This window comes from Orbilia oligospora, assembly GCF_000225545.1.
Source record: "Orbilia oligospora ATCC 24927 unplaced genomic scaffold scaffold00006, whole genome shotgun sequence".
NCBI lineage: Eukaryota > Fungi > Ascomycota > Orbiliomycetes > Orbiliales > Orbiliaceae > Orbilia > Orbilia oligospora.
In genome coordinates, this window is record NW_011645563.1 from 1,295,622 (window position 1) to 1,317,410 (window position 21,789).

The 21,789-nt window shown below is 45.4% G+C and overlaps 7 protein-coding genes across 7 annotated transcripts; 3 read left to right on the forward strand and 4 right to left on the reverse strand.

Moving 5' to 3' along the window:
* Positions 1-428: 428 nt before the first annotated feature.
* On the reverse strand, positions 429-1,403 carry AOL_s00006g393 (uncharacterized protein; the record flags this gene model as incomplete). Its single annotated transcript, XM_011119702.1, has 1 exon — positions 429-1,403. One exon carries the CDS (start codon positions 1,401-1,403, stop codon positions 429-431), a length of 975 nt encoding a protein of 324 aa, XP_011118004.1.
* A 2,160-nt stretch (positions 1,404-3,563) lies between these two features.
* On the reverse strand, positions 3,564-7,178 carry AOL_s00006g394 (uncharacterized protein; the record flags this gene model as incomplete). Its single annotated transcript, XM_011119703.1, has 5 exons — positions 3,564-5,536; positions 5,592-6,677; positions 6,757-6,794; positions 6,902-6,976; positions 7,081-7,178. 5 exons carry the CDS (start codon positions 7,176-7,178, stop codon positions 3,564-3,566), a joined length of 3,270 nt encoding a protein of 1,089 aa, XP_011118005.1.
* Positions 7,179-8,169: 991 nt separating this feature from the next.
* On the reverse strand, positions 8,170-10,297 carry AOL_s00006g395 (uncharacterized protein; the record flags this gene model as incomplete). The annotated part of the gene is made up of 3 exons (XM_011119704.1): positions 8,170-8,266; positions 8,856-9,996; positions 10,081-10,297. The coding sequence occupies 3 exons, from the start codon at positions 10,295-10,297 to the stop codon at positions 8,170-8,172; spliced, it is 1,455 nt and encodes a 484-aa protein (XP_011118006.1).
* Positions 10,298-12,217: 1,920 nt separating this feature from the next.
* AOL_s00006g396 (uncharacterized protein) lies at positions 12,218-13,114 on the forward strand (the record flags this gene model as incomplete). Its single annotated transcript, XM_011119705.1, has 3 exons — positions 12,218-12,698; positions 12,771-12,860; positions 12,945-13,114. The coding sequence occupies 3 exons, from the start codon at positions 12,218-12,220 to the stop codon at positions 13,112-13,114; spliced, it is 741 nt and encodes a 246-aa protein (XP_011118007.1).
* Positions 13,115-14,107: 993 nt separating this feature from the next.
* On the reverse strand, positions 14,108-15,166 carry AOL_s00006g397 (uncharacterized protein; the record flags this gene model as incomplete). Its single annotated transcript, XM_011119706.1, has 1 exon — positions 14,108-15,166. The coding sequence occupies one exon, from the start codon at positions 15,164-15,166 to the stop codon at positions 14,108-14,110; it is 1,059 nt and encodes a 352-aa protein (XP_011118008.1).
* A 3,189-nt stretch (positions 15,167-18,355) lies between these two features.
* Positions 18,356-19,120, forward strand: AOL_s00006g398 (uncharacterized protein; the record flags this gene model as incomplete). The annotated part of the gene is made up of 2 exons (XM_011119707.1): positions 18,356-18,645; positions 18,715-19,120. 2 exons carry the CDS (start codon positions 18,356-18,358, stop codon positions 19,118-19,120), a joined length of 696 nt encoding a protein of 231 aa, XP_011118009.1.
* Positions 19,121-20,768: 1,648 nt separating this feature from the next.
* On the forward strand, positions 20,769-21,742 carry AOL_s00006g399 (uncharacterized protein; the record flags this gene model as incomplete). The annotated part of the gene is made up of 5 exons (XM_011119708.1): positions 20,769-21,162; positions 21,254-21,269; positions 21,353-21,503; positions 21,567-21,587; positions 21,650-21,742. The coding sequence occupies 5 exons, from the start codon at positions 20,769-20,771 to the stop codon at positions 21,740-21,742; spliced, it is 675 nt and encodes a 224-aa protein (XP_011118010.1).
* Positions 21,743-21,789: the final 47 nt, after the last annotated feature.

Genomic DNA, 21,789 nt, shown 5'->3' on the forward strand with positions numbered 1-21,789 from the left:
TGCGGAAACCCCTCACATGAAAGGGTATCACTATATATATATATAAGTACTGAAAGGTACTTATATTTATAGGGAATAACAGAGTTTAGGAGGAGACATTATCTAAAAAGCCTAAGTTAAGCTTTGGAACAAAACCACACCATGTGGCAAGTATATGCGGCCTAGGCCTATAGATAGATACTTGTTGACCAATATTGACCGCTTGGTTTAGCTTGGAGATGATATCTAATTTTCTGTTTTTCTATTTCTATTTCTATTTCTATTTTCTATCAAACAAAAGGAGATAAAACGGCGTAAATACAGGAGGATATGTCAGGGACTGATAGACCCCACTTCTGTATATGGACAGATATTCCATGAAGAAGTCCCGGGGGTGGGATTTCGACAAGATCTAAATCTAAAGTGCTGGCCACTCAGCTTAGCTTAGCTTAGTAGCTATCGTTTCCACCATTGTCTCCATCGTCACCATCATCCCCACCTTTTCCACCATTGTCTCCACCGTTGTCTCCACCGTTGTCTCCATCATCGCTATCGCCAGTTGGCTCTGGAGAAATAGTGATGGTCTTCGTAGTATCACCGCCCTGCCTGACATAAACAGTAACCTTGCGACCACCCTTTGTAATATACCTCGTTACAACGTTAGTCTCAACGGGACCGCCCAGTGTAACAGTCCTTGTAGAATCGACTTTTCCACCGATATACTTGATATAGATAGTCTTAACTCTTCCACCCTGGTTAACATATCGTGTAACGGTATTCACATCATTACGTGCAAGTGTAATGGTCCGAACAGCTCTTTGACCGACATAAACCACGTGAAGAGTCCTATCGCCTCTTATAACAGTCTTGGTAACCGTAACCTGCTTAACAACAGGAGGAGGGGCAGGAGCAGCCGGAGGCGGGTTGTTTCCAAACCCGTAGGCATCAGCACCGGGTGTTCCAGCCGGAGAATTCTGGCACATATTACACAGAATACCATAAGTTCCATTTTTCTTCACCTTATTCGCACGAGCAACCCATTTACAACCAGCCTGTCTGCATCGTACGGCAGTAGCATCTCGGTCTGCCTCGTTCTTTGTGGCATAGAAGACAAAGGGTGCTCCGTTGGCTGGGATGTCTTGGGCTTGATCGAAGGCGTACCAGGTACATTCGGGTGTATCTGGTAACGTCTGTGGACATTGGTTGACAAGAACTCCGTGTCTGGGAGGGTTTGTATTATCCTTTGCTACATATTTGCAGTTTGTTTGGTGACCGCGGATTGAGGCGGCGTCTCTGTATGCGAATGGCTTTTCATTGGTTCCTGGTGGGCAGACATAGGCTATGAAGGGAGCGCCATTGGAGACGATTGCGAGGGAGGAACCTGCGCAGAATGCGATGCTGACGGCAATCTTGGAGATTAACATCTTTCTGAAACGAATGAATACAGAATAAAGAATGTGGATATATATAGAAGTGCGTTCGGATTTCAAAGAGAGAATATATATAATGAGCGTGTGGGTTTAATGAATGTGAGTGCACTTCGTTCAGAGAAGATGATGTCGTCGAACCGGTAAATGATAGAAGAGTATCAGCCGATGAGGATTAAACAGAAAAAGATGAAGCTCGGGGAATTGAGGACATATTTATAGGTCATCTCGAATATAATACAATAAACTGTAAAAATATTAATAGCATTGTTCAACAATGATCATGATCGAATCGATACCGGTATACCAAGCAAGCAAGCAGAAGAAGAATAATAATAATACTACCAAACAAGGCAACAAGAAACTCAAGAAGGATAAGGATAATGCATGCGACCTCGTAAACCAGATGACCTCGAAGTCCACGGAGAAATAGGACAGAAAGATGTCGACGTCGACGTCAACCGGCATCTTCCGTAAATCCTATATTGAAGCTCTAGCTATATCTAGCTTCTCTTTTCCCGCGATGGCGCGAATCGACCCGCGCTTCACGATCTCATGTACGTACCACGGCCGCAGCCTAGGCCTGCCCTTATAATATCAATAACAGTATAGGATCATAATAAAAGTATAGAAGCAACCCCCCCCCGGGTTCGTCAATGCGACAAGGGAATGTCCAGACGCCTTAGAAGGTAGCACAAAGCCAAACAAAGACCAACTACGATGCCTCAAACCGCGCGGGGTTCCGAATGCTGGGATCCGGAACGGGGAAAAATACCTCTCCGGGGGAAAGACCAAGCTGTCTGTCGGTAAGTCCAGTCTGCATGATTCCGGTTGTAACTGCTTATTGGCTATCTTAGTCAACATCATAAAACCGATGTTATCGAAAACCTAAATACCGATCCTAATCCAGGTCAAAATAATTCCAAGTAGCAGGAATATGCATATGCATAAGAACAGAATCCTATACCCAACATAACTGCCAGTATGTTGTGTAATTAACTCAATTAATTCTCCCGCCAGAACGCGGGTTCGATCGATATCTCGCCTATTGTCGTAATTGAGAATTCTAGAAGTGGACATTACCCCAGGTACATGTATGTTACTTTTGTAAATAGCATCCCATTGGCTGTCTCGGCGTATCATTCATCTTTTCGGATCTAGCCTCGTCTCGAGGTAATACACACCGTCACAACACAGGTCGACTTATTTTTCTACAAAAAAATCTAAATGTCCATTATATAGAAGTCCCACGAAAGAAAGACAGAAGAACCAAGTTATTTCTTAAGCTCAGATTTGATGCCCAAGTGCTTTTCTTAATATTCCATTTGATAGAGAGAAGTAGTTTGTAGTTATAGTAAGGGGTGTGTAGCTACGCAGTAGTAGTAACGGTAGTCGTAGGAGTGGCCAGAGTAAGTTTAAGTTTTCCTAGAGGTTGGTTTTCACTTTTCCTTTGCCCATGTTTTTTTTGTTTCCTTTTGGCCAATAGTCCCTCCGCCTCGAGCGCCTGGATTTGAGGCTACGCACATCTTGTAATTCCTCCTTGCCTTGTCATGTGAGAGAGAGAAAAGAGAGAAAAGGGTAGTGGCTGCCCGGAAAAGTGAAGAGTGATGGGGAGGGTCCATCGACCATTGTAGGAAGAGACAAAATGAAAATAACGAAAAGGGAAAAAAGAAAAAAGTAATTTAAATATGAAAAGAAAACTTGTAGTAAGCCATGGGAACAGATAACCATAAAAAGATTTGACAGGATGAAAGCACGGAAACAGCAAAAAGAACAACAGCGAGTAAACCCGGTAGAGAACAAGAACAAAAAACAAAACAGAAAACGGACGAGCGGGAAGTAATGCAGCGTCCAGTATCCGCCAGGACATAAAGAAAACAGGAAAAAACAAAGGGAAAGCGGCGGTTTCCAGTTTCGTATACAAACAAAAGCAAACAGTCAGGAGTAGCAGGAGTACAAAGGCATATTTGTACATTTTTTGAGTTTTCACTGATATGTGGTCGGTTGTTAATTGCATCCCAATAAAAATAACCTGGGAATCAATAAACCATTTGATAAACAGCTGATGAGATAATGCTTCACATAGTTGTTTTTAAAGTAATCGCCATCGTTGTGTATTATGTAACCAGAATGGCAACTCTGAACAGCTGCAGCGATTTATCTTCCGCTGAACATTCCAGGAGGAGCACCTCCCAGATGTTGGTGTTGTGGACTCCTCAAGCCATCTGGTCCAGCGCCAAACGGCATCATACCCTCGTGAAAAGGAAAGGGTGGGAATCCTTGAGGTGGCATAGGTGGGGGTGGTCCACCGGGTCCGGGTGGTGGTGGGAACGGGAAAGTTGCCATGTTCGGCATGTTCGGCATGTTGGGCATGTTGGGCGGCGGTGGCATACCATGTTGCCCAAAAGGCAATGGTGGCATACTACCCAATCCTGGTCCAGGTCCATAGAATGGCAGTGGTGGCATTGGGCCAGGACCGCCAGGACCGTTAACACTTCCGCCATTTGCGGGTACAGGCGGCCCACCGGGTCCTCGTTGGAAAAAGCCTGGTGGTGGGCGCTGCTGGTTTGTGTTACTGGCAGGTCCAGACTGGTTTTGCTGTGATGGATGTTGTTGCGGTCCTGGTGCCCAGTTCCCGGGAATTTGTACATTATCTCCTCCCATACCTGGCATGCCCATTGGTGGACCTTGATCTGTATTCTGTGGTACTTGTGGTTGAGGGGGAACCCGTTGCTCTAGCCTAGGAGGCGGGTTTGGCGCGAAGTTCCTATGTTGGAGATCTTGAACACCCGCGGCATTCATCTGCATTTGTTGCTCAATGAGTCTACGCCGTTGCTCGTTGTGAAGAAGCTCAAGGTGACGTGGATCAATTGCTCGCTGCGGTTGCTCATTCAGGTAGTTGGCCTTTTGAACTTCTAATGGAGTGTTCCGGTCCATGCCAGGTGGAGGGCGGATGTCCATTCCGGGAAAGCCCCGATGGTGGGCTTCGAGGATCTGGGAGGGACTTCGAACATGCTGTGGTGGCTCGTGGTATAGGTTTTTCGGGAGCCCGGGCGGTCCACCGTCTCCTGGACGTCCAATGGCCCTGATTGCAGGATCATTCAAAGCAGCTGCGACGCTATTTTTGCTACCGCGTTGAACCGCGGGAGGGCTAATGGAAACCGGAGGCCCATTTGGGGTGTGGTAGTCCTGAAGGAATGGCGGCGGCGGCGGCGGTCCTTGTGGTGTAGGCATATCCGAGTGACGTAAGAGCTTTAGAATAGTTTCATTCCCATTACCCGACCCGGTTTGGGCAGACTGCAGAGCACTCGGGAGTCTATTCACGTTGCTATGGGGCTGTGGCTGTTGTGGTGGCGGCCCAGGAAGATTGTTCGACGGATGACTAGCAGGAGGAGTCGGGTGAGTATGAGAGACCGGTGTGCCCTGTTGTGAAGGTGCTCCCAAAATCGACAAAAAGGCATTCTGTGCCTCGGCATTAGGGGGCGACGATAGACGAGCCCGTCCCAGCATTTGCAGGATATTGTTGAATCCCTCTCGGTCCTCCTTCGAGGTCGCCTCGAGTTGCTTGTCCTTTGCGGCTTGCTGCTGTTGTTGAAGAGCGGAAGCCTGGCTCATCTGAGACTGGTTCGAGTGCTGTAACAGTTGGTTTTGATATTGCTGGTATTGGGAGATGTTCTGTTGTAACTGCTGCTGCTGCTGTTGTTGTTGCTGCTGCTGCTGCTGTTGCTGTAACTGCTGCTGTAACTGCTGCTGTAATTGTTGTTGTAATTGTTGCTGTTGCTGTTGTGGTAGTTGAGCTTGTTGGGCCTGTTGAGCTTGCCCAATCTGCTTCTGCAAAGTCTGGTGCTGCTGATGGATCTGCTGTACTTGCTGGGCCTGAAGTTGCATAAGTTGCTCTTGACTACCATTCTGAACTGGAGTAGCCGGAAGTTCGGCGGCCTCTTGAGTCGGCGCATTGAAGAAATTGCGGAATCTGGAAGATCGTTCAACAGCGGGTGTTTTCTCCCCAGGAGGTACAGCGGGCAACTTTGCGCCACCATCGCTAGCGGTTTTAGACGCAAGGCTAGTCGACGAGGTATTCCACCCCCAAAACCTATCGACTCCATTCTCTGCAACCGAAGGTGTAGGCGCTAGTAACATTAAGTTAGTCCAAACCATAGGTAAATATCGCGTGAAAAATCTTACGCTCTTCAACAGGCTCTGCTTGTGCCTCTTCTAAAGCTGTAGCTCGTTTCTCGGCCTTGGACTTGAATACGATCTCCTCATCCTTCTGTTCCTTTGCCGCAGGTTTCTCCTCAACTGGCTGAGATTGTTGTCGTGCGGGCTGAGGTTGATTCTTCGCTTTCATAGCTGCTTTCCAACGCTGAAATTCTTCAGTCGAATGGGCCTTAAACTCTTTTCCATCATCCCCAGGTGTAGCATCCATCCATTCGGGCTCCTTTTCTTGTCTCTCGAAACCTCGGCCAAAATTCTTCGAGTCTCCAAACGTCTCACGATTACCTCGCGGCCGATGCTCCTGGTCGTGGTCTCGGTCATGTCTGGGGCCTCCATTGCCAAAATCTCGATTGCGTTCACGTTGTTCGCGGAACTCTTTTTCTTTGATCGCATTTCTGATCGCGCGCTCTTCATCAGTTAAGAACCAACTTCCCTCCTCCCGTGCTTTCCCGCCCTGTCGTTTATTATGATCCCGATCCTTCCAGCTAGTGACGTTAGTCCTTTCACCGTCACGATCGCGATCACGATCGGTCCTATCTTTCGAAAATGGCTCATATCTGTTTGTTCGGTCCTTATTGTCCCGGTCTTTGTTGTTGTTATTGTCGCTAATTCTTCCATGCTCTCGCCTGAATTTATCTCCGTCGTCATTATGGCCGAATGATTTTCGAGGTCTCGTCACGGTATTCCAACCACCCTCGTCGCCGTCTTTAGCACCAAATCTGGGGCGGGTGGTAGTGCCAAGCTTATTATTATCATCCCTGTCGCGGCGAGTGTCATCGCCGGTTCTTCCAAATCCACGGTCGTTCCTGTCGTTACGATGCGTGGTATTGGTATCCCTCTGCAGTCCAAATTTGTTAAAAGAGAATCTATCGATGCGTGGGGTGGTCGAAGTGTTCTTATCATCGTCATCACGGTTTGAAGAAGTGAAGTGAGAGAAGCGGGTATTGCTATCAGACGTCGACGATGAGAATGCATCGTGGTCGTTTCCGAAGGGCTTACGTGAGTGCGTAGACGTGAATGTTGGTTTCGATGAGCTAGTTCCTGAAATCAAGTCATCTGATGTTGTATATACGTGTTAGTGGGGTGATGGTGATGGTGATGGTGATGGTTATTAGAGGGTATTGTGTGGGAGTACCTGATCCTCGAGATGTGTGGCCAAACCCGGTCCTGCGACTAGAAAGATTAAAGGTGTTAGAATAGATTCTTTCGACACCAGTTCAAGTAGGTGGTCGTTTATGGAGTGTTCTTGTAGAGGAACGAGGGTCGGATTGGGATAATACCTATCCTTATCATCTATGCCAAGCTCTTCGCCGGGCTTTCTCGGTGCCGGCGTAGGCCGTGTTGGTAGAGGCGAACTGTAGCAATTTTACCGGAGATTAGTAGCTGGCCAGATCTCGTTCTCATGGCATATAGGTGGATTGGTGGCACAAGACGGGGGAGAAAATGGGAAATTGCATACCCCATCCATTCTTCTAATGGAGGTAACGAGGGTGGTTTCTCGACTAATGGGGAGTTTTTTATGAGGATTAGTTCCTCGATTGTATATCTGGGACCCATGACGGGTCAATTGTGATGTGAGAGATATGCTCGGTGCTTTTTGTAGGTCGGTGATGGTCGATAAGAACGATAAGAGGCTAGTCGGTCTGGCGAAGTTTCGATGTCGATGTAGATGTAGATACGAGGAGGAGTAAGATGGACGTTGGAAGTGTGGGTGGGTCAGGTCAGGTCAGCGCTTGCAAGCTTGCCCCGGACCAGGGGTGGCCGGGGGAGAGATATCGGGGACGCGAAGAGCCGTCGAAAGTGACGGAAGGATGCTTTTCGAAGAAGCAAAATGGAATGATACGGCGAACTCGAGAAGTAGTTAACTCCCGGGATATCGTATACACACGCTGTCGAGAGGATTGTAAGAAAAGTGATGTTGATTGATCTTTTTTTTTGGAATTTTTTTTAGAATTTTGAATATTTTTTAGATTGTTTTTTTTTCTTGTTCTTTCTTTCTGTTTAATTTGGATTCGGTATGCAGTTTCTATGTCTGACCAGACCAGCGAAGGCTGGCTGGAAGCGATTTCGGTGTATGCGTGTGGAGGTGTGGTGGATTTGGATGTACGAATATGTGGGTGTGTGTGTGTGTGTGTCTGTTAATATGTGATATGTTGGTTGACGACGCTGTGCACTGGGGAGGTAGAGGAACGACTAGTCTCGTGAGGGAGATAGCAGTGTACGGTAGATAGAATAGATTCTAGAGTTAGTTGATGAGAGGGAAGTGATGAGGAAGTTGTCGCCAGGACGGGAGGGATCTGAGTGAGCGGGCAAGAGATACTGGAAGCTGATGGTGGTTGAACGTTGATGATGATGATGGTGATGATGATGGAGGTTGTGTCGATGTTGAAGGGAAGTGATGTGATGTGAAGTGATATGGCAGTGGCAGTGATGTGAGGTTGATTTGATAGAGAGAAGGAGAGAGAACGTTGAGAAAAAACAAGTGTTGGCCAACCCAGCACCGGCAACCAAGTGCCTGTCCAGCTGCCAGGTGCTGCCCTGTCTTGTCTCACTGCACTGCACTGCACTGCTCCTGCTCCTGCTCCTGCTCCTGCTCCTGCTCCTGCTCCTGCTTCTGCTTCTGCTTCTGCTTCTGCCTCAATAGTCTAGAGTTAAGCAATTACAGTCAGTTAAGACCATATACATCCTTACATATGTACTTAAGTAAGGAAGTCCTTGGTTAGAACTAGCCTGGGATCAATCAATCGAATCCTACAGCAACTGGTGACCGGGGTTATATTTTACTATGACTTCTTTGGTATCGGGATATGATTATTCTTATATAGGGCCTAAGCTAAGGCTGGGAGCGGCGATATAAAAATCGGACTCTCAAACAAGACTACAACATCTCTCCTCACTTCTACGAAAGACAGTCTAAAATAAAAATAATAAAATTAAAATTAAAGGTCCGTTTCATCAGCCATATTGTCGAGTCTGGTGTTATCGATAGAGTAAAGGGGAGAGACCGAAGTCCCGCTTCGAGTCCGCGCGGGGGCCATCCGGAAGCCCTCATTGGCCAATTAATATATCATCTCCACTTCAACTTCAACTTCAATTTCGTGGACTTCGGTTTCCGTTTCAATTTCAATTTCTACCAAAGACTAAAATTCTACTATCTACATTCTGAAATATTATGTATATTAGACGGTGGTGGTATCATGGTGGCATATATTAATACTGTATTATCCATCTAACATCCACTCCTCTTCAATCATTCTCCCGTCCACCGTTCCAAGGTCGTCCCGAAGAGAAAGCTCCCGAAAATGATTCGTCGTAAACTTCTCCCCGTCTCCTATCCACTCAAATTGCCCATCCCTCACGGCCGTCAAATAATACATAAACGGGTTGACGACGACCTTGTTCCCCGCCATGCTTTTCAACAGACCTCTGGTCGCGATCCTCCCGCTGTCCCCTGTAGCAGCCGACAGGCCCACTGAAAAGTCCAAGTCTCCCTTGATAACTAGCTGTGCGAATACTCCCCCACCGTTTGGTAGAGTAACAACCCCATCCGGTATTGGGCGAGAACGTATGAAATGCACCATACTGCCCGGGCACGGCAGCTCCTTCGACCTCTCATTCACAGGTCTATCATCCAATCTGAAATCATGAATATCGACTCTACTAGCACCCCTCGCCAGTCCAGCCTTCAGTATTTCCAATGGCAATTTCGCACAAAAACCGGGGAAGGCGGGGTGTTCTTCCCCTCCACCCCACCCGAGGATATGCATATTGACCTCCAAATACCTCGTTGGGGCAATAGTCCTAATGGCCTCCAATAGATGCTGAGCGCTACAATACAAAGCCGGCACCGATAGCCTTACATAGCAAAACTTCAAATTTCGGCAGTTCGCTAATGCTTTTAACACAATATTGAACTTGTTGATACTTCTATGGTGGTTATGAGTCGCGAATGAAATCGGATAAGGGAGATATATGTTACGCCGAGGCACACCTTCCACCCGTTCCATAGCTTGTCGATTCCATAATAAAAATATTAGGGCCGTAAGATTTGGCTGGAATCCTTGGACTCTAGCTATCGTTTTCCCATGTTTTCGGTCTTTATCGAAGATGTTGAGTTGGAATATCCCGGCTAGCACAGAAATTGGCATCCATGCTGCTGCAGTTTCAAACGTACACACCGAACCGTGGTGGGCACCTCGACAGGGGACACTGCGGTGGGCTGGAGGGATTTCGGGAGCTTCTCGACATATTCGGCGGACGATTGAAAGAAAAGCTGGGGAAACGGCGGCAAGATGGTGCAATGTCTGAACGTGGATGGCGGACTCATGTTGACGGTATTCATCGAAAGCGGGGGTTATAGCCCAGTATATTATATCTTTTTTTTTCCCCCCTCAAATTAAATCATTGCCATCATTCTACCGTATAGGATGGGCTAAACATAGGTGAAAGGAGGAAATACCAGTAATTATTTCATACGGAAGAAACGGAATTCGCTCGGGTGGCGCCGGATTGGCAAAAATCGGAACATCTTCGTATGCCGGTGGGAGAATACTAGAAGTATCTCGAGCTGAAGAAGGTGAGGTCGATGTCGAAGGGCCCGAGGCTGAATTTGAGTGGCCGTGGCCGGAAACGGACAGCCGTTTAGCAAGTTTCTGTTTAAGGGACCTTAAACCCATGTCGACTCATATATTCACGGCGCGGATCGAATTTATAACAACTTGCAAGAATTAATAGGAGAACAAGATGAGAAGAAAACATTTGAAAGGGTCAAATAATTAATAATTAGGATGCTACTGAGGGGCACCAGTAGTAGCACAAGTAATATCACATCAGGCAGCGCTATACGGAGTACTGCACACGAGTCCCTTAAGCTTCGGCGTCGGGGAAGGTTTGCATTTTGCATTTGCATCCGCATCTGCATTCATTCGCATTTTTGGGGATCCAACTGTGGAGGAGGCACAGCGCAGCTCGAGCTTGGCGCGGCTCTACCCTGGCAAAACAGAGGCAATTAACATTACAATTGCAATGTTTTGTGGAGGTAATGGGCAATTGCCTGCAGCAAGTTGCAGGTGGCTGCAGTGCACTGACTTTTGTAATACGAGCATACTTATTAACAGGACTTATTTGTTAGTACGGGGTACTGCGCGCTGAACTAAAAGATTAATGCCGACGCCGACATTTCGGTAGCTACGTTAGTACGTTAGCTAAGTGTATGTAATGGTCAAGTGCTTACTTGAGGAAAGCGTGTGGATGCGATGTGGCTGGTGCCGATGTTTCGACTAGCACAGCCCCCACAGACATCCTTACATCCTTACGTACTTCCATACAGATCCCATGTAGAAGTATCCACGCCTCTCACGTGCACGTGTAAGCTATACACAGCGGGCGGATGTATGTATGCATGTACTTATGTATGAAGTACTGAAGTACTAGTACTGATGTACGGTACAAACAAGATCTTGGTATCCGGTGGAGTCGTTGGATGGGATTTCGTCATAACATCGCTTGTATGTAATATACTAGTTCATGACGTCCCAGGGAACCCGGTTTGATGGTATTGCATTATAGGTCTCTGATATTACCAAGCACCAATAGGATGCCTGTCGAGTCAGTGTCATCATATGTATACCCGTTTGACATTCATTTGAGGAAAGTCAAATACTTACTTCCAATCAACATTTGATATTTGATTCTTACTTTCGAAGTAGACATTAAGTATCCTATACCAAAATTAACATCTCGTGGAATGCAAAGTATAAATATCAAATGCAAGTATCAGTATGCAACAGCAGCTCGAATGAATGCAGCTATTGACCCCCCCTGCCAAAATTAAACGCTCTATTATACTTACCTACTTCCTGGCCCTGGACATTCGGAACAACTATAAACTTCGCCGGAACCTGTCAGACACAATTCCTCTCCGTTTTCTCTCCTACTCCTCTCTAGTTATAATGTCCCAAAACCAGACAGTTGTATTATAAGAAGCCCATAAGTATAGTGCTGTGCTGTGATAATTATAAATTATAGAACGTTGATGCATGATGAGGTTGTGAGTGGTGGAATTTGCCATTTATTAAATTTAAACCTGAACGACAACACTTCCTTCCTGACTTACTAAGAAGCCAGCCCCCTTTCGCTCCCTCTCTTCCCTTCTCTCTCCCTCCTTCCTCTCCTTCCTCTCCCCTTCTCCTTCTCCCTTGATCTAACATACATCATCTCCTCCATCACAGCCCACTTCCAGACTCTTTTACCATCGTATTCGCTACTTCCGACTAATATCCGACCACTCACAAAATACCCTCATCTCTCTGTCAGGACGTTTCCGGTATCGTGTCTTGGGTTAATACTACATTTGCCTGAATTGGGTTCAACTCAACTCAACCAACCATCCATCATCCATCGCGAATGAACACCACCCCTCTATATACACTAGTCCTCACCAGCATCGCTACCTTACCTTCACGACTGCAATAATAATATCGGTGTCGATTTTTACGCCTTTGGTTGGATTCATCGATCCAGACTTCTATCAGGTTTCTATTTTCCGACAAAGAGGCAAAAAGTCAATAAAAAAATAAAAGGAAAGGTCACAAGCCATGCCGGAGGAATCCGATCCTACTCACCCCCCATCATCGGTCCCTCCGACATCCTCTTCCACCAAACAATCTCCACCTCCCATCGACACTACATCTCCAAGAACATCCATAGTCAGGCCCGAATCCTCTATAATCGCTACGACCCCATTAGCAATGGAATCTGCCATGCGATTCGAAGAAGAGGCCAGGAAATCCCTCCACTTGGCGTCTACGTCCAACCCTCCCGTTGATGGAACCCAGGAATCTACATCCGCCTCTGAAGATAATGCTATTACATCCTCTCTGGGACTACCGGATTCATCAACATCAGAAGAAGATCCCTCACCCGGAATCGTCATCACTTTGTTAATATTATCCGGCGCACGTTCGACGTTTACATTGAATCCTGGCTATATCAAGAGGCACAACGTGCCCCATGAAGATGCAATGATGATGACAGTATACAATCTCAAAGAATGCATCTGGAGAGATTGGAAAGAGGGTAAATTTATCCTCCCGGCCTTTCAAAACAAGTGAACACGCAGCTAATATCATTCTGTTTCTGGGGTAATAGAAGAATTAATGACTAAACAACCTGCCAGCCCACATCTGATACGTCTGATATTGCTGGGTAGGCTGCTCGAGGATAAGAGCTTACTAAAAGGTAATTTCCCAAAATACCTTCCTAATACGACTTAACCCTCCTCCCCACATGAAAGCCAAGATTATTAACCGGTGGGGATTCTAGACTGTCGGCTTCAACTCGAATCACCTAATGTCGTCCATCTCAGTTTACGACCTGCCGATATTGCGGAGGACGAAGTTACAACGAAGAGTGGCAAATTTACCGGATTCAATGGGAACAATGGAAGAACAGGCGAAAGACCAAGTCCTGGCTGCAGATGCGTCATATTATAAACGATGATGGTATCAAAAGAGATCCGGCGACGGATGGGTGCCTTTTTTCGTCAAATTTTGGGAGACAAGGCCGTCATATCTGAAATTTCCGGAAGCGATGATGATCTCAGTCGATGTGATTGGTTGGATTTCTCATGAAATTAAGATCTGGGAGCAACTATTACCGACCGACCGACCGATAAATACCAGGCCCGATCAAAAAAAACAGGTATTCGAAAAACCACTGAAATTTACAACTTACCCTTCAACAAATTCGCATCCGCGACGCAATACCCATTCCGACGTTTTCCTTTTCTTCTTCTCCTCCTTTTCCAAAGCCAGCGAACAGCCTTCACGATAGTTCATATCTCTTTTCCTTAATATTTTCCGGCGGCACCACAAATATCTTTTTATCGCAGTATACGGGTTTTAATTCTGGGTTTTATTTTTGATGGTTTTTTTTTTTTAAGCTACGCTGGTCTCATATTTCTCTTCCTCTTCTGTGTACAGGTCTTTCCTTTAGTTTTGGGACTTTCGCCTCCCTTTTTTTATATTTTGATTCTGGTACCATTGTTCAAATGCATATTCCGGAGAAGAGAGCGCGGTTGATTCACAGTAATGGGAATGCTTCGAGGCTAACGCTAGGGTATATAGTCAAGAGGCCTCTTCCCCGATCCTTGTTCTTTATGTGATTTTGGGAGCATCGAATTAGTAAATAGATACATATTTTACTATACACCAATAATCTTGTAGCATTCTGCTATTCTTCTTTGATTATTTTGAAGCAATTGCGCAATGTATGGTTGTTAAAAAGTTTTTTTTAAGTAGGTAGATGATTATAGAAAACTATTGTTCCTCAAATTGAAGGCCGAGTTAAATTTAACTGTGTATGAAATTTTCAAACTGAAACTATTCCGAACTCCTCGCTTTAAATTTAATTATCATAAAACATTCAAAATGAAACTGCAAGAATCAATGGCATGTATACATGTAAAGTATATAGATATCTATATATTAGATTTTCTTGCCCGTTACCTCCGCCACAACCTGCCTTCTAATCCTCCTCGCCAGAATCTCCGAATTCCTCTTCTTCATATTTTTATGCTTATCTCCATGGACATCTCTCTTCTGATACTGGTAGTAATACCCATATCCAGGATAATAGACATACTGTCCTTGCTGCTGCCCCTGTTGTTGCTGAACCTGTTGAGCACCACCAGAACTTCCACCAGCATAATCCAAATGAACATTCGCTACCGTACCATTATCATCGGTAGGCTCATTAGGAAACGTCTGTGGAAAGCTAGGGTTATTATTACTCCCATCATTCAGCTGAGTACTCGGCGTAACCCCCAAACCCTGAGTAACCTGTGGTCCGGGGATAGGATAAGACCCCAAACCCTGAATATTCACAAACAATCCCTGAGTAGCGCCGGTATAATAATCCTGAAGTCTAACACCCTGAGGGACCGACTGACCCGTCCCACCTTCAATATCGAGATTCGTACAACTGGTGAAAAACTGCGCGCCATTCTGCTGAGTAGCAAATTGCAATGCAATCATCTCATGTCTCATCAAGTACTGTCCGGATTTAATATTCTGCGGCAACTGTATCTTCCACTCGTACCCCTGTCTGATCAAATGATCTGTAGCCCAATAACCCTGTTGTAACAACCCGGCCTCGTCGATTTTAAACCATTGTAAATTCGCCCCACGGGCTTGTTTACAATCCCCACCACAGTCGGCAAGGTACGTTATTATGGGTCCCTGGTGATTTGACTGCCATCGCGACCAGCGGAAGGTTATTTGACTTCCCGCCTGGGCTTTTGCGACGTTTTGAGCTGGGGATGGGTTGCGACCGCAGATTATGCCGTCGCCGTCGGAGAGTCGCATGGGGCCGTCGGTGTTACGGTTGTTGGTGTCCCAGGGTTGGACGACTCCTTGCGGGGAGGATTGGTAGAATGGATCGAAGCCGGCGTAGGTTTGACCGCCGATTACGAGTTCTTTGATGTATGCATGGCAAAGGGCGGTGGAGGCTAGGGAGAGGAGTGAGAGGAGGGTTGTAGACTTCATTTTTAAATTTTATATATATATGGAAGAGGTCCCGGAGGCTGCCTGCAGGTCTCTAGGGATCTGTCAAAGGAAATGAATAAAAAAACTCAGAGAGTATAAGAAGGTAAAAGCCCGTCTAGAGCGAGTGCAAATTCTATCTGACTTGCAGATGTTCAAAATGCAAAGAAATGAAAATATAGAAAAGCGAGTGTGGAGGACGAGCGACGAGAAGTAAAAGAGAGGAGAGGAGGAAAAGTCTATCTTTCACGTCCTATAATATATATAATTAAGACATACCGTTGATACTAAAATCTAAGACTATGCCAATGCAGGTACGCAAGCCATACATCTCCGTACAAAAAAGAAACGAATGAAAAACAAGCAAAGGTTTCCTGAAGATGATCGTGAAGCTTCATGACTTGTTGTATTTTGTTTAGTCCAGTTTCACAGTGAAATTCTTTGCGTTGTGGCTTCGAACATTTTGGTGGTGTGTAATCCGTCCTGTGTCTTTTTTGGGACTAATAGGACCCCCTTGCCTTACCTATCCGAGTTCAAGTAACACCACACGAACCCTTACAGAATTTAAGACAGCATGGGGGTGGCCTTACACGGTATAGTTTGGGGGAAAGGGGAGCGCCTCGCAGCTGCACAGGCTGGTGTAAGTTAACTAAAGCAGTTTACTGTGTATGTACTGCAGGGCTTTGGAACTTCTAGAATGCGTCCGCGGAAGGGGGCTTCAGAGTCAATCATTTCATTTGAGTTTGAATATTTTTAAGGTTTGAAGTCTGAAGCGCTGGGACTAGCCACAAAAAGGACTGGAGACTATAAAAGTAGCTGGAGGCAGTCGTTCCATTTTTTTTTCTTGACATTACTTGAGTTTTTGCTGGGCCTAGCTGGGCGGTTTTGATTGCTTGAAGTTATCCTCGATTTGGATTTAAGCTCCGAGTACACCCAGTTGAGAGGTTCCTATGCGGAACGGGGCAGTTACATACAATCAAAGAACACCACTTGGAAATTCTCCAAGAACACAAGAGATAAAGGGGGTGGTTTGGCGGGGGAATGGCATTACTGCGAGAGTAAGTAAATCGGGCTACGTAAGTTTCGAAGGTGGGAAAAAGAGTTCCTTCCGACTTCTTCCCTTTTATATTCCTTCAGCTATTATATACAAATATTAGTACCTAGGTAAGCATGTAGTCAGCACACAAGTAGCTCTGTCAACATGTCGAGGCTCTTGGTATCAACTTCTGAAACGCCGTTTTTTTTCTTTCTTACCCGACCAGGGGGTACGGGTCAAAATCATGAACATAGGCTACATAATAGAGTTATTTGCACTTCAGACTAAAAATACCATCGGTACATCTGCAGCTGTACATATGCACATTAAAAGCCGAATAAATCGTTTATTTCCCCGCGCCCCGCAATGCGTGGAATAAAGGCTAAAGTCTCGAATAACAAAAAAACGTGCTCGCTCTTAAACTTCTAACGGTAAAGCCGAGTTGGTAGATGTCATGTACGATAATGATGTTATGCCCTGAGTAAATTGTACTTCAGTTGATAATTGCCTTGATTGCCTTAATTGATTAACTAATTTAATTAACTAATCATCTTTGTAATGTGGTCGGGAAAAAAGAGTGAGGCAAAAATAACAGTCACGCCGGAAAGTATAGACTTGTTTAGACGTAGACGTCGACGTCAGCCTCCTAGGCTGTTTTATACAGATGAAATCAGATGAATACTACCCCAGTGCTAAGCACTACATTGCGGGGAATTATAGATAGCTATCCCGTTTAGCCTGATCATCAACCACAAAAAATAAAAATAAAAATAAGCTGGCGTGTTTTACCTAACTCTCGAATCGAACTATAGGCTCATGATAATCGAATCGCGTAGCTAAAGGGATATGGCGGTGCCCACTCCGCCGCTAGCCACTTAGCCAACATCTCGTCTGTGATACACTATACTACGGAAATACTATGAATGTACCGTCCACACATACACGATCGAGGCCAGGTCCATGCGGAGCCGATCAATCCCATGGTCACCCGCGCGGGGAGGTTCCAGAAAAGGATATTTCATATTTTGGCAAAATACGTTCTACCGGGGTTTTCCAGCATTTTTTCATGGAGAAGCAAAAAAATGTCGTCTTGTTTGCTCTTTTTCCCCGTCACAAGAAATGTTGTCCAGTGGTCATTATAACAGGCTAAATACCTTCTCCACAGTTTATACTTTGTTTCGTCTGGTTTTCGTCTGTGGTTTTTTCTTTGGTGGAAAGGAACCATGGGGCATTACCCATACAGGTGCAGAAGCCACAGTCCCGCTTGACAAGCAGTTGTCAGCCTTGCTAGCTTGGGCAGGAGGGTTGGAATCTTAGAAATCGCTGATATTATGAATGCAAGGGTATGGTGTTCGATGTGGTATTTTACCCTGGTTTAATATATGCATCACTTACAGCTAGTTTTGCTAACTCTTTCAAATGGGTACACAAATACCATCCTCGGCAATCGGTAGACTGGTAATTTTTCTTTTCTCTTCCATGATTTCGTCTGACGATGGTGAATGATGAGCTTTTCGAAAATAGCCTAAAAGTTAAAAACAAAAAAATGCCCGAAAGACAAGACGAAAGTATCACACCTGATCTTATTTTGACGAAAGCCGGGGTGCTGGTGAAGGGAAGTGGGAACGTTGTGGGATGGACCAGCGGCTAGATGCCGGATTGCGCTAGTATGGTATTGGGTCAACTTCTTGGTTTCACCCGCTTCGGTAACTTGGCCGAAATATGGGTATTATACTCCATGCGTGTTATGCTATTGTTTGGTTCTGGACTAGCCGGACATACTAAGTTATCATCAAGATAGGAGGCTAGGCATCGATGATGTTCCTTGCACGGACAATATGTTTATGATCCACTGTGATACTAAGGGGGTTGATCGGATGGAAAATTCGGGATGGGAATCACAGTAAGCAAAATCGAGGAGCCTTTCAGGCTCATCTGAGTATAAATTAATTAACTTAAACTTTTTGAGCTTTGAATACCTATGAGATGAAGTGTATAAATACCTGGACGATCGACGCCAGTTGAAGTTGGAATCGAAGTCCTCATCATCAGCTAACTCCATAGAGTCGTGATCTACTCCTCTGAATCACTGCAGATAAAGCTCTGATATCTATCTTCATACCTACATTTTTTTGTTAAAAAAGACTCCAAACAAAATGGTTTCTTTTACATCTCTCGCTGTCACCCTTCTCGCGGCGACCAGCGCCCTCGCTGCTCCATTCGACTTCCTTCACGAGCGCGATGACGGCAACGCCACCGCTCTCCTCGAGAAACGTCAGACAACCGCCAACTCCGTAGGAACCCATAATGGATACTTCTACTCCTGGTGGTCCGATGGCGGTGGATCTGCTCAGTACACCATGGGTGAAGGTAGCAAGTACAGTGTCACCTGGAGAAACACCGGAAACTTCGTCGGCGGTAAGGGATGGAACCCAGGAAATGGACGGTAAATACACCTATCAATCAAATTTTAAAAATTTTCTCATCTTGCTAATTTCAATTAATTGATATATAGAACCATCAACTACGGCGGCTACTTCGCCCCCTCCGGAAACGGCTACTTGGCCGTCTACGGCTGGACCCGTAACCCTCTCGTAGAATACTACGTCGTGGAATCCTACGGTACTTACAACCCTAGCAGCGGTGGTACCTACAAGGGAACCGTTAACACCGACGGCGGTACTTACAACCTCTACCAATCCACCCGTTACAACCAACCCTCCATCGACGGAACCCAGACCTTTCAGCAGTATTGGTCTGTCAGGACCAGCAAGAGAGTCGGTGGCAGCGTCAATATGCAAGCTCATTTTAATGCTTGGGCTAATGCCGGCATGAGACTTGGAAACCATTATTACCAGATCGTGGCCACAGAGGGGTACCAGAGCAGTGGAAGCTCTGAGATTTATGTACAGACTAAGTAAATAAGCACTTAGGCTATATCGGTAAGCTTGGAGAATTGGTGCGAAGGGCAAGGTGGGGTGGAATTTGGCGACTAGAGTGGATTAGATAGTTAGGAGTAGTCAAGATTCGATGGATTGATGTACGATGGTTCTATGCTAAGGGTGTGGTACGAGTTCAGTGCTTTGCTGTTTTTTATTCTGTAAATAGTCGACTGAGAGGAAGAAATATTTTCTACCTTTTCGGTTTCTCCGCCGGCGGGTTCCGCTTCCCATGTTCTCTCATTTGTCATGAGGTGAACATCCAAAAAAAATGAAATTATATGATACTTGTTTGAACAGCTCGTGTTGTCTTGTTGCATTTTTAACCAGCTTGAGATCCCATAATGTGCTTGTGTAACGATTCTCTCGTGCGCGTGCATCGTGTACGTGTCGAACGTGATTCTCTCGTGGAGGTACCAGTTAAAGGTACCAGTCTGGGATCATATAGTAGTAAGCCTGGGAATGGGAGCTATATGTAGCATACCGTCTATCAAATGCGAGTCGGGGTTGGATATAGTAGGACAATCCATACAAGTAATATTGATAAGTGCATCTGAATACATGCATAGGTGAGTCGTTAAGATATGAATATTATTTTCGATCAAAATATAAAATGTAAAAAGCAAGTAGTATAATGCTTCCCCAAATATTTAACAATATTCAGATAACTTAGTAAGTGGTCTAGTTAATACTTCAGCATCATAAATACATCTGATCTGCTAATAGCATACTGAGGAAATGTATTGCAAGCTGAAAGCATCAGATCCAGTGGATCTGAAAGAAATAAAGAGCTAAACGAGTAAGTAAGTATCTATATATAGGTCATGTCGCCTACCCGGCGCAATCTGAAGCGCTGCCGGCTGCCGGGGGCTAGTTCTAGTTAATTGGCGACAATGGGAGAAGATACTAGCGGTTTCTAGAACTAGATGGTAGTATAGAGGTTTGTAGAAATCGCCATTGTAATCTAGCCATGCATAGTATCTAAGAATATACTCCCTTGTTTCCTATAACTACATCTTGAATGAAATGATAATATATTGCATTGCATCGGGGAGGGATTAAAACAAGGATCTGTTTGGTGGCACAGACAGAGAAAGAGTGCCTGAAAAGCGGTCCAACACCTCTCCATTGACACTTGCTGAGGGCTCCTGGCTCTTTCTTCATCAAAACACCACACCATCAACGTGATCAACTTCCCACCTCACGTCGACGCGTCCCCCATCAGGTGCTACTCTGCAACCATCTATCTGTGCTCAGATACTTCTTCTATATTTCTACTCCTCCTCGCAGAATACCCTTAGTCAGCTCTATTTTGCTTTTTTCTCTTTATTCGGCCTCACACTTGTTTGGGGAATACCACACTAGCAACACATCACATAAATCGTGCGTGTGTGGACACATAGCTTTTCATATCTAAGCTTTCCATCCGGGATCTTCTTCAACTCCATGAACTTCGAAGGCTTGTTTATTTATTGACAACATCTAGTCCCATACTTTAAAAGAGTCTGACTTGTCTCTTCACTCTTGGATTCCTAAAACAAAATAAAGTCCCAAAAAAAAAAAAAACGTCTCAGGTTTGAGGAAGCAATTCATCTTTTCTGTCCACACAATATAATCCACCACCCTCACGATGCCGCCAGGGAGGGATCTCAACGGAAGAAATGCTCCCACTCGAGGTCCAACAAGATTTAGTCGAACAGGAGGCATGCCAGAACCGAGAAGAATCGGCTCTGGGGCTGTTGCCACACCTCGAGGGACCCCAAATACCTCCACAAGACCAGTCCAGGCGGGACCGGCTTCGTCCCCGAACGCTTCACGGGTTTTTAACATAAACCGAAATGTCCAAGGTGAAAGTAGCCGTTCGGGTGCACAGGGTGCCGCTCCGGCGGGAAGGCCTGCTGCTGGGAAAGTCCCTTTTCAAATGCCTGTACATGGACAAGGGAGAGGGAAAGGGGGTAAGGGGTTGGGAAAATCAGGGGCTAAGAGACACAGAAAAATTCTCAGAGATAATATTCAGGGAATCAGTAAGCACTTGCTCTTCTCATATCTATCCTTTTTTTTTGTCTTCCTAGCTTTGGTAGCTGTTGGCTGACTGCAGACCCTCCCGAAATACAGCAAGGCCAGCTATTCGGTAAATACACAACTTCAACCAGTCTAATGATTTAGGGACTGTGCGATTTATAACTAAAAATACTAATATTGACATTGCTGTAGACGTATCGCCCGTCGTGGAGGGGTGAAGAGAATCAGTGCTTCGATCTATGAGGAAATCCGAGCCGTCATCAAAACCTATTTGGAAACGATACTAAAGAGCTGCGTAGCATACACGGAGCATGCTAGGAGGAAAACTGTCACAACCACTGACGTAAGCTACACCGTCGTTTACTGATGACCTTACTCGCCGATGATGCTGACTATCACTCTTTAGGTTGTCCATGCGTTGAAGATAGTGGGTGTCCAAACTTTTTTTTTTGTATTGATAGCAAGAATTATTAACAAAATGGTTTGCAGAAAGGAAGAACTATTTACGGCTTTGACGATCCTTCAGCGACTAAGAGTGGGAAGTCGAAAAAAAAGTTAGCAAATTTCATCGCTCGCAGGTAAAAAAAAGATCTACAAAGAACCAGGTTTGGTATCGGGTTCCAGATTTG